This window comes from Octopus sinensis, linkage group LG17, assembly GCF_006345805.1.
Source record: "Octopus sinensis linkage group LG17, ASM634580v1, whole genome shotgun sequence".
Lineage (NCBI taxonomy): Eukaryota > Metazoa > Mollusca > Cephalopoda > Octopoda > Octopodidae > Octopus > Octopus sinensis.
The window spans coordinates 1375096-1390741 of NC_043013.1; the positions used below are offsets into that span (position 1 = coordinate 1375096).

At 37.3% G+C, this 15646-nt stretch overlaps 1 protein-coding gene across 5 annotated transcripts in view; it reads right to left on the reverse strand.

The window, feature by feature from the left end:
• Nucleotides 1-15646, reverse strand: part of LOC115221001 (kallikrein 1-related peptidase b3-like) — a 75069-nt gene that overhangs the window by 30140 nt on the left and 29283 nt on the right. For all 5 annotated transcript variants that reach the window (XM_036510261.1, XM_036510257.1, XM_036510260.1 and 2 more), the window contains one exon: nt 4993-5167. In XM_036510261.1, the coding sequence (XP_036366154.1) occupies nt 4993-5102 (110 nt within the window). In that variant the 5' untranslated portion in view covers nt 5103-5167. The remainder of the gene's footprint in view (nt 1-4992; nt 5168-15646) is intronic.

A 15646-nucleotide genomic window follows, 5' to 3' on the forward strand; every position in this document is an offset into this window, starting at 1 on the left:
CTCGGGGTCGTAGGATTGCGGTTTCGATTCCTAGACAGGGCGTTGTGAGTGTTTATTGAGCGGAAACACCTAAAGCTCTACGAGGCTCCGGCAGGGGGTGTTGGCGAATCCTGCTGTATTCCTTCATCACAACTTTTTCTCACTCTTTCTTCCTGTTTCTGTGGCACCTGTATTTCAAAGGGCCAGCCCTGTCACACTCTGTGTCACGCTGAATCTCCCCGAGAACTTCGTTAAGGGTACACGCGTCTGTGGAGTGCTCAGTCACTTGCACGTTAATTTCACGAGCAGGCTGTTCCGTTGATCGGATTAACTGGAACCTCATCGTCGTAACCGACGAAGTGCCACGATATACCGTTTATTCAACTTGTGTCGTAAATGTCCTTCAGAATGATGTGGACGGCGTATCTTCCCATGAAGAAAGAAACGCTGTGATATTTTAAAATAGTTTCTTTCTTAGTTTCGTACATGCTTAAGCAGGTTTTGCATTGACGACAGAAATGACATCTTCAGATAAAATAATAACTTGTACTTTATAATAAGAGGGAAGATCTCGGCACGGAAAAACTTCGATACGATTTCAGTCCCTCATAAGAAAAGGCACAATATATTATAACCTTCCTGCCTAAAACAGAAAGTAAGGTTTTATTATATCGTGAAAAAGAAGCCAATAAAAAATAAAAAAACGTCGAGAAAAAAAGTGACTCGTTGTACAAAATGACAATATTAATCAAAATGATGCTTCTTCTTCTTCTTCTTCTTCTAAATATCTTTTCTACTCTAGGTATAAGGCCCGAAATTTTGGGGGAGGGGTTCCGTCGATTAGATCGACCCCAGTACGCAACCGGTACTTAATTTATCGACTCCGAAAGGATGAAATCAAAGTCGACCTCAGCAGAATTTGAACTCAGAACGTAAAAACAGACGAAATACCCGGAACGCTAACGTTTCTGCCTTGCTTCTTCTAAATATCGTTGAGTGGAAACTAACATGGCTTATACAGCTAGAAAATATTTAAACAATTAAAATCTACCCGTAATGAAGAGATCGTGTCGATAATTCTTAACAAGAAAGGTAAAAAAAAAACTGCGATATCTAAACTGATCCAAAATTGGATGAAAACATGTAGTAGGAAGCGAGTGACATGTTTGGCAAGTAGGGGAAGAACCCAGAGGATGTTTGGGTCTAGGACATTTCAGTGCAACGTAATAGGTAAAGGGTAAAGATCTCCTTTGGTCATGAATGACCATGGGATTGCATCAAAAAAGTTCCCTTCCGAGGCACAAGTCCGAGCAGGGTTGTCTATGGAAGATCGGCAGTCACCCCTACATACCAGTATCCCCTCTCCACGCCACTGATATTATCTAAGGGAAAGGCAATGGCCGATATAGAATGGCACCAGTGACGTCACAACTCATTTCTAAAGCTGAGTGAACTGGAGCAACGTGAAATAAAGTGTCTTGCTCAAGAACACAACACACAGCCCAGTCTGGGAATCGAACTTACAACCTCACGATTATGAGGTCGACGCTCAAACCTATGAGACGTTAGGATGATTGAGAGGATAAGAATTTAGTTGTAACAACATTCATTGATTTGCTGATTAGGCAATTAGAAATAATGACATGTATTATCATTAACTGAAACAAACCAATTATCTGAAATCAATTAAACTGAAACCAATTAAACTGAAACCAATTAAACTGAAACCAATTAAACTGAAACCAATTAAACTGAAACCAATTAAACAAACCAGTTAAACTGAAACAAACCAGTTGCAATCAAGTTACTTATTACTGTGTTTCCTCTTGATTTTAAGAGTAAAAGACTAAATGGAATATTCTGGCGTTTGTTCTTTTTCGAGGGAATTTGGCAGCGTAAGTGAAAGAATGTCGCCAACGGGAGATGAATGTATATCATGATGCAGTTTATTCAAAAGACTTACCATTATCCAGGAAGCTTGGTGTCAAGGAATTATAATCTTCCTCGTCTATTTATCATGTTTCTCTTTTGTAGAAGGGAAAAAACGATTCCGTATGAAATTTCTTGTTCGTGGTTTATGAGTTTAAATGCGCATCTAATATTTCGTAGTCTTACTGGATAAAAAAAAAACCTTCTCAATTCATTTAGCTCTTGAAATTAGATTCCAGATTATCTGGAAACAGACTAGTGATAGACTAGCGTTCTCTCTTCGGCTGTATGCCGTGAAAACAGAGTTAAGTTCGGATTGTATGAAACGGAAAGAAAATTATTTGCCTGTTTGTATCTTTCATTATCTCTATCCCTTCTTTTTCTTTCTTTGATTATGTATCCTTCTCTTTGAGTCTTAGATTATTAATATTCCTATCATTCCTGCTAATCTCCTTGAAAGTTTCATATTTAAAGGAGAATAAAAATGAAGTGCAATGGCTACAATCAAGAATCTTTATGCAACCACGACCGTTCTCATCTTCCGTAATGCTTCATTCTATAATTGATTCTGTTGATTGGGCATAACACCACAGGTTCATAGAAAACTTAGTAACATAATAAATATAGACTTGGAATTATATATCACAGATGATTCAATACATATCTTTGCGTGACACTCATTATCTCTGGTAATCGAAAGCACCTGTAAACTCGGGGCCATACTATTCACCTGTTTATTGTAAAGAAACACAACGGAAAAAATAAAACAACGACAAAAAGAAAACAAAAAACAAGTTTCGCTATTATTTTCATCATTGCATTGACCCAAATTGTTGAAATATTTCCGACCCGGTTCATATAGTTTTCATTAACTGTTTTGTTAAGGTTACTTCTACAGATAAACTATAGAAATTATATCCAGCCTTGATTTTTGTTACAGCATTTCGTAACGAGACGTCTCGATACGAAACGATGTAGCAAAAATCAGGGCTGGCTATAATTTTAGTACTGGCAAAATACTGTAAAAAAACACTGCTAACACAGTGGGATGTGTTATAAAAAAAACGTTTAATATACTTTATAGTATATTATGGTTGCATAGGGAGATAACACGTGCCCACAAGCCTTATGATTTGTAGGTTAGTCTTCATAAACTATCAGTTAATACAAAATCCCAGACAGCCACACCTCGAATTTATATTCACCTTGAATACATGACGGACATCACAGGAAAAGAAAGAAAGGGTGAGATGATGAAAAGAAGAGTTAATGCAAGTTGATATAATGAGATGTGTGGTGTTGTAAACAAGAGTGAAAGAGTCACTATCTCTTAATTTTATTTATTTATTTAAGCGCCCTTTTCAAGCCTAGCCAGGCTCATGGGCCCGGTTTCCCGGTTTCTATGGCGTATGTGTTCCCCAGCTGGACTGGACGCCAGTCTATCGCAGCGTTACTCATTTTTGCCAGCTGAGTGGACTGGAGCAATGTGGAATGAAGTGTTTTGCTCAAGAACACAACGCGTCGCCCGGTTCAGGAATCGAAACCACAATCTTACAATCATGATGCTGACACCCTAACCACTAAGCCACACGCCCCCCACATTGTCACTTAATACGTAAAGGATTTAACTGGTACTCGGTCGGTTACGATGAAGAAGGTTCCAGCTGATTCGATCAGCAGAACAGCCTGAAAGTGGCTGAGTACTCCACAGACACGTGTACCCCTAATGTAGTTCTCAGGGAGATTCAGCGTGACACAGAATGAAATACTGGTAGAACTCATTTTTGCCAGCTGCGTGGAGTGAATCGAACTCACAGCCTTGCGATCGTGAGCCGAGTATCCTAAACACTAAGCCATGGGCCTTCAGCAACGATTTAAACAAGTCTTCCATGAATGAGTCAGGAGAGTAAGAAAAAATTTCCTCTGCCGTGAATTCAGGGAATTTCATAAACAGTCTACTTTCCAAATATCGAAGAAGTCAAGTCACACAAATCAGTCGTAACTCTAAAGCTTAATCTTCTTTTTCTTTTTCAATACATCAGTTGAGAACAAAGCTTGTTTATAGCTGTGTTCTCTGTCACGCCACACATTGGCTAATCATATTGTCACTGGCGCGATGATCTGCCCATAGCAAAGTCATTCAAATCCCGAATGACCGTTTAGCGTTTTACCGGTCTGTTAATGTTTCTGCCAGCTCGCCGCTTGAACGGTATTTTCTATATCTATATATATAAAACTGTAGTTGTGTGAGTGTCTGTCCCCTTCGATTTAGATTCCTAACTACTCCCACATTTTGCGGTGCAGTTTAACCAAATTCAGGTATCTTATAGTCGTGATTAATATCGAGCCCGTCTGGGTATTAGTGCGCGTCTACGATGAGTCTACGATTTTAAAAATAATTTAACATCATTTTTTATTCCATTTTAATGCATAATTTTTCGTGTGTCGATGGCTGCGGAGTTGGCGTCCATGGTCACACCTGCACCTGTTTGATTCTCCCCCTTCTTCCCTCTCTCGTGAAGCTGTGGGGAAGGGAGTGTAAGGAAATCAACGTCGTAAAGCGTTGTCAAGGAGACCAGCGTTCTTTTAGAACAACGACTTCATGGCTTGAAGACACCAAAACAGAAATGGCTAAGAAAGCCCGAATTGGCATCTATAAGGGAAGTAACTCTCTAAAAATGCTTATATAGTTATTTCCCTTACAAACCCGAGCAACGCCGGGCGATACTACTAGTTAATAATAATAATTTTTGACAAAACTATGATTAAAAAAATTGAGGAGGAGACATTGCTATTAATACTAAGTTCGGTATTTGATTGATGTTTATTTTACCGATCGTAGTTAGGTAAGTAGCAAATTCTTATAATCTATTCTTTAATAATAATTTTGTCAACCTAATACCTACTTTATTGACCTTGGTAGAGTGTAAGTAAAAAAAAATTAATTTCAGTGGAATTTGATTTCAGAAAGTACAATGACACAACTAAATACCAGAAGGCATTCGTCCATTCATCAATTCTGACGAGCCATCGCCCCAAAGACAACAAAAATAACGACAACAAAGAGAACAATATTTAACTTACTTTTCATTGACATAAAGACAATGTGCCGCTGTGAGGACCCAATATTTAGTAATAAGCATGCCTCCACAGTTGAATGCTTTCCGTTTGTGTTTCGCAGTAATGGAGACCATCCATGGCCAACGACCTTCCTCAGAGAGTTTGCCATCGACAATAACTGGGCTGGTCTCGACTTTCTCTGAAAATATTGGCTTCGCATTCAGTTTAGCATTTACAATTATATACAAATAAACACATTAAAATATTTATTTAAATCGTTATATGATTTTGGTAGGGGACTAATCGCAACCATACATACATACATTTCAAAATTTAAATCTTGAAGTTAGCTTTAATCATAAAATTACATCTTTCAACTGTTAAAAGCATTTTGAATTTTTTTCTGTTTGGCAGCCATTTTTCAATTTTTTCAATTTCTGTTCCAATTGATTTCATATTTGATGTAATGATGTACTTTTGTATGTTAATCATTGACATAAAATCCATTTTCATTATAAATCAATAAGTAAGGAGTTAATAGCTTTTAAATTTTCAAGTTTTGGGTAATTTTAGCCACAAACATTCATGCATGTCTCCATAGTAACAAGCTAAGCATGAGAACTCCTTTGTCTGCGAGAAAGCACATGTTCACAAATATCTATATACTCATTGAGGTAGTTGTGAGATGTGCTAAACATAACAGCTTAAGTTGGCCTTAAATCACGCACCCCAACTTTTTTGTTTTTGTGTTTGCATAATCTTATGAATTCCCGTTTGTAGAATACAAATTCGTTAAAATTTTCTGAAAGTTTCAAAAAGTAAAAAAAGTTATGAGGGTTTATAAGGCGTGCGAAAAGCAGAATCCTGCCGATATTTCATTCGTTTACAGTTGACAACATGTGCTGTCACGCACAAAATGACAGCTTCCAAATCTTGTTTTCTGACAGGGTAAAAATGAGCAAACTTTAAGCCTCTATAACTTTCTTTTAAAAAAGTTTCTGGGAAAAGTGAAATACCTCCTGAGATTTAGCGTGGAAAATTACATGAATACAATTAATAAAATGTTCAATAAACTTTGAAATTTCCACATGTGTAGAAAAGATCCGCTAAAGAGAATAGTCTATGTTGAGTTTTTAGACTCAGTCGAGTTTCCTTAATTTCATATCATGTGGCATTTTCCCATGATCCTCTTTCATTTGACCAAAATATTGAAAATTTCTGTCGCATTCCTGATCTTTCTGATGTCTAAGGATTAATGTTTATGTGAATGAATCTTTTATAAAATGTAATTTTGGAAAACTAACAAATTTACCTTATCTTGTTTTACTCATTTTGCCCCGTCTAAATGTGTCTTTTCCATGCTCAAAGGGAACGGCGATAATTTTCTGAAACTGTGTTCTGAATATGTCATAGTTTTTACTACATTTAGAGGTCTTTGTTTAGCTGATATAATTTTCACAAGGTAGTAAACATTTGTAAAACGTTTTTTCTCCAAAGTAAAAAAAGTGCAGTAAAAATAAGTCATTGTGCAACACCTCACCACCTCCTGGGAACTGGAAAAGTAGACTTTCGGAAATAGCTGTTTGAATTTCCCCGTTTTTGTTGGGATTCCCCCACCCCCACTTATTTTTCGCGCAATGCAAAACGATAAAGGGAAGTCATTTTAAAAGAAGAATTTTAAAAATTCACGTCTTTTAAATATTGGTATATCCACCCACCCCCTCACACACAAATACACACACACACACGCACGCAACAACCACTAAAATAATTTTTTTGTCTTTTCGTAATTTTCTGTCGTTTCATCGTATTCTCCATTCTGAAATATTTGTAACTCGCATTAAAAATCAAAAGAAACATCTTACTTCCGCTTCCCTCCATCGTTATACTTTTCCCAATGAAGGAAAAGTCAAACACCACAACTCGATGCGTGAACAAACGACATTTGGCTTTTGCAAAGTATATCTGTAAAACGACATTTTTAGTCATTGATTTCAGCCTTTTCTGCTAATTCATCAAATTCAATTATTTGAAATAGACGGGTTTTGAGATTTAATTTGATAATTTTCTAAGATTTAAAATCTTGTTTTTTTTTAAAAAAAGGAGCACTCCGTCGGTTACGACGACGAGGTTCCCAGCTGATCCGATCAACGGAAGAGCTTGCTCGTGAAATTAACGTGCAAGTGACTGAGTATTCCACAGACAGGTGTGCCTTTAACGTAGTTCCGAGTGAGATTCAGCGGGACACAGAGTGTGACAATGCAGGCCCCTTGAAATACAGGTACTACTAATTTTTGCCAGCTGAGTGGACTCGAGCAACGTGAAATAAAGTGTCTTGCTCAAGGACACAACGCGTCGCCGGGAATCGAACGCACGACAATACGATCATGAGCCGAATGCCCTAACCACTAAGCCCACTTGAAGTGGCCCAGACCCCACCCACGGTTTAAATCCGGTTCTACATAGATCTCTCTCTCTCTCTCTCTCTCTCTCACACACACACACAATTCAATGTATATCTTAATGAATATAGAGCTTTAGGCTTTTATCGCTTTGTCTGAAGAAAAGGTGGTTTCAATTTGGTTTCTCTCTTTGCTCAGACCTTCAGAGAAAGAATACCAACGTTTTATACGAATAAAGATGGTCAATCTAATTAGTGTTAAAACATTTGGTGTTGCATTGATATTTGTATCTTTTCTTTATCCCCTTTTTTGCTTTACTTTTATAAAATGTATTCCACTAACTAATTAATTAATTAGTACATTACACATCAGTTATATGTAATTAAAAAAATATTATTATTATTATTCAGGTCGCTGCTTGGAATTGAACTCGGAATCTTGGGGTTAGTAGCCCGCGCCCTTAACCACTACGCATACCAGGCAGTGGCTCTCGTGGCTTCTGATCTTAATGATTGGAAGTGTTATCATGTACATTGTTTTGTTTTGGTATAAAAGATGGGTTACAGCAAATATTCTGCTCAATACCACAGATTTGCTTGTCAGTTGTTTGACCGTAACCAGTTGAGAACGTCCCTAGGTGGCTGACGATATGTGCATCTCTGATCACGAGCAGAAGTAGTGGGGGAGCATCGTATCCATGTGTTGAGAGGGATTCTTTGGGGTTTGGATAAATCACCTTTGGTAACATGGGTGTTTCGTTCAGCATCCTTAAACAACCCTTATTCAGGGACCTTTTGAGCGGGATGGGCTACTCAACCTGAAGAAAATTCTATCTGGGCCCCACCTGCAAGGTCATGTGCTGTTTATCTTGATATAAGTTCACCATGTCGCGCACATATGGTTGTGATGCATGTGCCTGGTGTACCCTTATCAGACGGGTAGTTATGACGGGTATACTGGGCTTCGTATATTTTACCCCAGTGTCACTTTGATGGCATGCACTGCTCTCTCACTCAATAATAATAGTAATAATAATAATAATAATATAATAATAATAATAATAATAATAATAATAATAATAATAATAATAATAACAACAACAACAACAACAACGTCGAAAAATAATTTTAAAATGTTCGGTGAAGTAAGAGGTTATTAGGATGTAGCTTTCATAGTCTTGCTCCCTTGATTTGCATATAATACATTAATTAGCCTCGTAGTTAATTAAAATAGAATGTATTAATGGCAAATACAGCAGATTGAAGATGATGTTTAAATATCTTATTGTTTTCCGAAGTATTTAGAAAGATAACTGATATTATTCTTATAGAGCTGTTTCGAGATGATTTTTCCCTCATCAGACAGTAGACATCGTTATTCTTCGGCTACTCACAAAACTATTAATGGAAGTCACTAAAACACAATAACTTATAACATAATACCGTCCATTAATATTAAAACGAATGAATAATTCAACTCAAGACCACAAAGACTATTAAAAACTCAAGACATTAATAGCTAGTCACAAAACATACACTAAATCAACAAATGTCCAGAAAAATCACTTACGTATGCAGCTCCTGTCACATCTAACATAAATTATAACGGAACGGATTACGTAACTATGACACTAAATCATTTCAATGTTAGATATATTTCCTGTCTACAATAGGCACAAGGCTTGAAATTTTGGGCGAGTGGGGTGGGGGTGGGGGGGCTAGTCGATTACATCAGCCCCAGAGCTCAACTGGTATTTATTTTATCGGCCCCGGAAAGATGAAATGCGAAATCGACCTCGGTGGAATTTGAACTGAGAACGTAAAGGCGGACGAAATGCCGCTAACTATTTTCTCCGGCGTGCTAACGGTTCTGCCATCCCACCGCCTTAATATTAGGTATAATTAGCATAAATACACATTCCGGACGTTAGTAAAAATATTTGAGAACAAGCCGTATATGGTTTTGAAAAGTAATAATCTAGAGTATCAGTACCTATTAAAGAATAACAAGATATTTCGACACAGAGTTTTGCATTAAGAGTTTTTGCAAAATTAATGCATAAACAACTTAATTCCGTTGTTTACGCAACAGAAATCTTAATTCTAGATTCTGTAGATCTTAATGTTTTAATTCCGACATAAAACAGTTTCTTATCGTCTGTGCGATATAATATTAAGAAATCCTGCAACAACAATGAAATATGCATCTTTATCTTTTTCTGGTTTCAGTCATTTGACTGCGGCCATACTGGAGTACCGCCTTGAAGAATGTTCGTCGGACGAAGCCACGGCAGGATTTAATCTTTCTTAAGCTTCGTACTTACTCACTATCTTTTGCCAAACTACTAAGTTACAGGGACATAAACACATGAACGCCGGTTGTCTAGTGGTGGTCACACACACACACACACACACACACACACACACACACACACACACACACACACACACACACACACACACACACACACGCACTGTATATACGACGGGCTTCTTTCAGTTTCTGTCTACCAAATCCACTCACAAAGCTTTGGTCGGCCCGAGGCTGTACCAGAAGACACTTGTCCAAAGTGCGATGCAGTCGGACTGAACCCGGAACCACATGAGAGGGACATAAACTTACCACCTGGTCACGTCTACGCCTATTATTTTCTTCTTTCTTTTTTTACAATTTTCAGTCATTTGACTGCGGTCATGCTAGAGCACCGCTCTTAGTCAAACACATCGACCCAGGACTTATTCTTTGTAAGCCTAGTACTTATTCTACCGGTGTCTTTTACCGAACCGCTAAGTTACGTGGAGGTAAACACACTATCAGTTGTCAAGCGATGGTAGTGGGACAAAGACAGATACAGACAGACAGACGGACAGACAGACAGACAGACACACACACACACACACACACACACACACATACGACAGTCTTCTTTCAGTTTCCATCTAACAAATCCATTCACAAGGCTTTGGTCGGCCCGAGTCTATAATAGAAGACACTTGCCGAAGGTGCCACGCAGTGGGACTGAACCAGGAGCCATGGAGTTGGGAAGGAAGCTTCTTACCTCACATCCAAAAAAAAAATGTAGTCTTTAGAGGTTAAGGAGTCAGAGTGATCTTCCCTTAAAATTATATTTGACATTTTCATAATAACTGCAGTTATATGATATATAGAAATAAGTTTAATATTCCTTCTATCATGGTTCTTTTACATAAAACAAATTTGGAGTTTACTTCGTTTCTGTATGTGGTTTGCAAGATTCTTGATGTGAATTCGTGTGTTGAAACAAATTTTGTTGTGCCTTGTGAGAGTCATTACGCCAATTAATAATAACAGATGCGCAGTTCAATTCCACTCCTTTACTATTAGTTAATGGTAAATATCGATCGTTCGTCTGTTTAAGAGGTGATCGGTGTGTTTGTTCCTGAAAGCTCTTTCATTGCCGTGCGCAACCATTTCGGTGATTTGTGACCACCCGACTTTCTATAGAAGCTGTTTATGGGAGACTAGCAGTCGACCATGTCTACCAGCCACCTCTCTCCACGCCACCGTTGTTATTCCAAGGGAAAGGCAAAGGCTCATTTCTACGGCTGAGTGAACTGGAGCAACATGAAATAAAATATCTGGCTCAAGGCCACAACACACAGTCCTCTTCAGGAATCGAACTCACTACCTCATGATTGTGAATCCGAGACTCTAACCACTGAGCCATGCGCCTTCACATTGTAATATATGACTCACCAGTTATGTAATGTTCCATGTAGCTGCCCTAAAATGTTAGATATGAAAATCAGTCCATCCTGTTTACTTCGATCTGGTGTATGAGTAATAACAATGTGTTTATAAATAGCTAAATTCGGTACACAGCTATTGGTGAAAACTCAAAAAGCATTGAAACGTACAAACAGCTGTTCCCCCTTTTTGTGTCCAATCAAATATTATTCTGAGAAGTTGCTTACAATTGTCGTCACACACAAAAGCTAAGAAAAAAAAAAAAGATTTATTGATATGTTCTACAATATATTATAGCAACGAAACACAATACTGGTAATTCATTGTTCAATCTCGTTGCTACGAAAGTATTAAGGATGCAATTTAATCTATCCACTTTACCCTAACCTCATATATTAATGGTTTTATAAGCAATGTTTGTCGATGGCTAAAGAAAGTACACAATGGCCGACGAAGTCTCCATAAAAGAATTGAAACATACGAGAACTGTCCTCGATATCTTTTTTTTCCTTCTTTGTACTTCTGTACGAAATGTTTATAACCTTCCCAGCACACGGTGTTGGCTAAACAAAAGAAAAAAACAACAACAATCTATTCATATGTTCTTTGGTACATTGTAGCAGTTACTAAATATTACCCTAAGGTAACTCTTTAGTTTCAACATGTCAAGCGTTAAAACCAACACTTTATTTTTGCTTCTGTGATGTTCTTTTTAATATTTATCAACCTTATTCTACTCACACACATATACACACATACCACACCACACACCAACATATAGATAGATAGATCAATAGAGAGAGAGAGAGAGAGAGAGAGAGAGAGATACATACACATGCATATATATGAGTGCATTTATATATATATTGTTAATTACATATACTAATGTATAAGCTTTGTGTAATTTCCGGTGGCTGCAATGGCGTAGCAGAATATATAACTCTCATGACGCCGGTGTTAAAACACCTTACAGCCATAGACAGGCGAGATAACTCACCATCAATCCCATCTGGGAGTGATGGACATCGACGTTTCGTCATTTTTGTGGCTTATCAACACCACGTGTACACACACACACACACACACACATACACACACACACACACACACACACACACATATTTATACGTAAATGTAGAACGACGAAATGAGTGCTCAACACAGCATTGGTGAATATAGAATTTCTTTATTTGTGAATTAAGGCTGTCATTGGTTTCATATTAAGAAGAGTAGGAAAATATCCTAGTATCTTAATTATTTTTCAAGCCGATCACACACACATACACACACACACACACACACACACACACACAACAACACACACCACACACACACACACACACACACACATATATATATATAGAGAGAGAGACATACAAACACATGCATATATATTTGTGCATTTGAATATATATATATATATATATATATATATATAAATATATCATATCATATCTATAAAAGAGAGGATGTGTGCGTGCGCGCGCGCGCGCGCGCGTGTGTGTGTGTGTACGTGATTGTAATTTATGTACGTCCACAAAATAGCACGCATGTCGCACCAATTTTAGGAGGACATTTGTCAACACCCTATCTGGGTTTTGTCAACTTATTATTTTCCCCGGGGCACCCGTGGATAGCGTAAATATCTATTTTCAGACATAGCTTTTAGCCACAAAAAATATCGGCCATTGCTTTTTGACAGCATCTAACAAAAAAAAAAAGATAAAGAAAAGTGGAAGAAGGAGGCAGAGAGTTTCACGGGAAAGACAAAGTGAGAGAGGGAGAGAGAAAGAGAGTGACTAAGTTCATAAAAAATAAAATGTAAAATGTTTTGTTTTTTGTTTTTGAAAGACACTATATTTTATAATCATAGTATATATACTTTCTCACACAACACTTACAATATACTGCGTTCCATTTTGTTTGTTTGTGCGCATGTGTGTGGGTCTGTGTGTGTGTGTGCCTATAAATGCACGCATGTACGTATGTATGTGTGTGTGTGTGTGTGTGTTTGCATGTGTTTGTATGTTAGATATGTAAATAAACAGATCAATATACAGACGGATAGGTATTTAGACTATATGAACAGACACATATGGAGACACGGACCCACACATATAAAGATGCACATCCATACATAAAAACACATGCAAACACACACACATACATACGTACATATGTGCATGTATAGGCACATACACACACACACACACACACACACATGTGCACAAACAAACAAAAGGGAACGCAGTGTAAATGACGGACAGAGTCAAAACTATTGAAAAGGTTGCAACGCGCAACGAAAATTTTAGGAAAATAAAAATAAGAATTAAGTGGAAATTTTACCGGTGAATGTGTTAAATAATAAGGCACAAAAAGAAAATGACTCTCCCAGACGCAACAGAATATGCTTCAACACATGAAAGAATCTTGCAAGCGAAATCCAAAAACGAATTACTTATTTTAAATCGTTCATCTTTCTCCCCCCTCTCTCTCACACACACATATTACTTTGGGTACGAAAGGGTTTTGTTTTTATTTTACGCCGAGTAAAAAAGTGTTTTGTGACAATCCATTTATTTAACAACAAAGAAACAAAGAGGCGAGTAACAATTTGTCAGTGAATTACACAATATAAATGGGTACAATTTGCGAGGCTTCCACTACACCCCACTCCGTTTCACGGACCACAAAAAGGGTTTTGAGGCCAGACTAGTTGATTCCACGCAAAAAAAAAACCGATTTTTCTTTTTAGTGAAAATCGTGCGAATGTTAATCTACAAATTTAACAACATTTTTTCCCATTCATTTCTGTTTATGAACATGTATGCGTGCACAAAACATGTAATAGGTGTACGTACGTACGTGTGTGTATGTGTGTTCGAGTCTGTTGCCCATATATATTTATATTATATTATATATATAATATATATATAATATATATAATATATATATATATATAATATATATATAATATATATATATATATATATATATATATATATATATATATATATATATATATATATATATATATATATATAACTAATTTCAACGGATTTCGCCCAAATTTGACGTCTATATTACTTAGTTTGGTTTGAAATAAAGAACTTGATTAGCTTAATAATTGTAACTTAATCCCGGGCAAGGCCGGGTTATACTGCTTGTATATATATATATTCTTTTCAAACCTATAATGGAAATGGCAAAGGAGTATATTCGGCATATTTTGCTTTATGAGTTCAATAAAAGCAACAACGCAACGAAAAGTGGGAAGAATATTAACGCAGCATATGAGGACCAGACAATAAGCATAAGCCAGTGTCAATGGTGGTTCCAGAGATTCCAAGCCGGATACTACAGCCTAGAAGACGAGTCCCATCCTGGAAGATCTGTAGAACGGACGAGGATGTCTTGCAAATTCTGGTAGAACAAAATCACACCGTAACTGTTGAGGAACTAGCAGAGAAGCTTGGATTTGGTAATTCAGCCATTCATCGACACCTGCGTGCCATTGGAAAAGTCAGCAAATTGGGTCAATGGGTTCCTCACAAACTTTCCGAGTCTAATTTCGAACCACATACAGCCAGGATGACATTCCAAAGGCTGGAGCAGTTTGAATGGGAAACGATGCCCCACCCACATATTCGCCGGACATTGCCCCACCTGAGTATCATTTAATCCGCAGCCTTCAAAATCATTTGGACAGGAAAAATATGAATTCTGTAGACGAGGTCAGAACAGTGCTGGAGGAGTACTTTTCGCACCGGACAAGTGCATTTTGGAAGAAGGGCCTTGCAAGTCTATCAGGTAGATGGAAGAGCATTGTACACAATGAAGGAGAGTATATTTTAGATTAAAAAAGAACTTTGATTATCTTAATTTTGAAAACTAAGAGTATTAAAAAACTACATTATTTATAGGATGGCCCAATATATGGTCAGTGGATCATATATCCAAGAAAGAAGCACACTCTATAAGTTTGAGCATTAATGTATGTACAAGTGGTTGCTTGTGTGGCAAATCATAGAGTGACCAATGGTTTCGCATCCACAAAGCGTCTAGACTTGTAGGCGGCTCCGTCTATAAGAAACAATTATTTCTTTATCACAAATACTTTCATTCATTCGAAATCTTTTTTATTACGTTTTTATGTAATTTATATTAGGTGTTGATATCCAGAAACTTGTCGAGCAACATTCCCTTCGACTCTTTGCAGTTTGAGTTCAAACTCCACCGAAACCTAATTTGCTCTTTAGAGTCAAATAAGTCCTAGTTGAGCCCTGGGCTCGCTGTAATCGACTGAGCCCCCCCCCCACTTCCACGCTAAAATTGGTAGCTCTATTCCCAAGCTTGAAGTAGTCATGATTATTATTGATGGGTGGTATAAAATGAAGGTTATCGGTCTAAATGCGTCTCTATTTCAGCTCAAATTTTACTGAATCAGATTTTGTGTTTAGACACAAACATGAGTAATAGGTATTTCCAGACTTGTACTTGCTATTGTTAACCACACCCTTTCCTGAAAATGTTTGGCCGGATGTCAATGC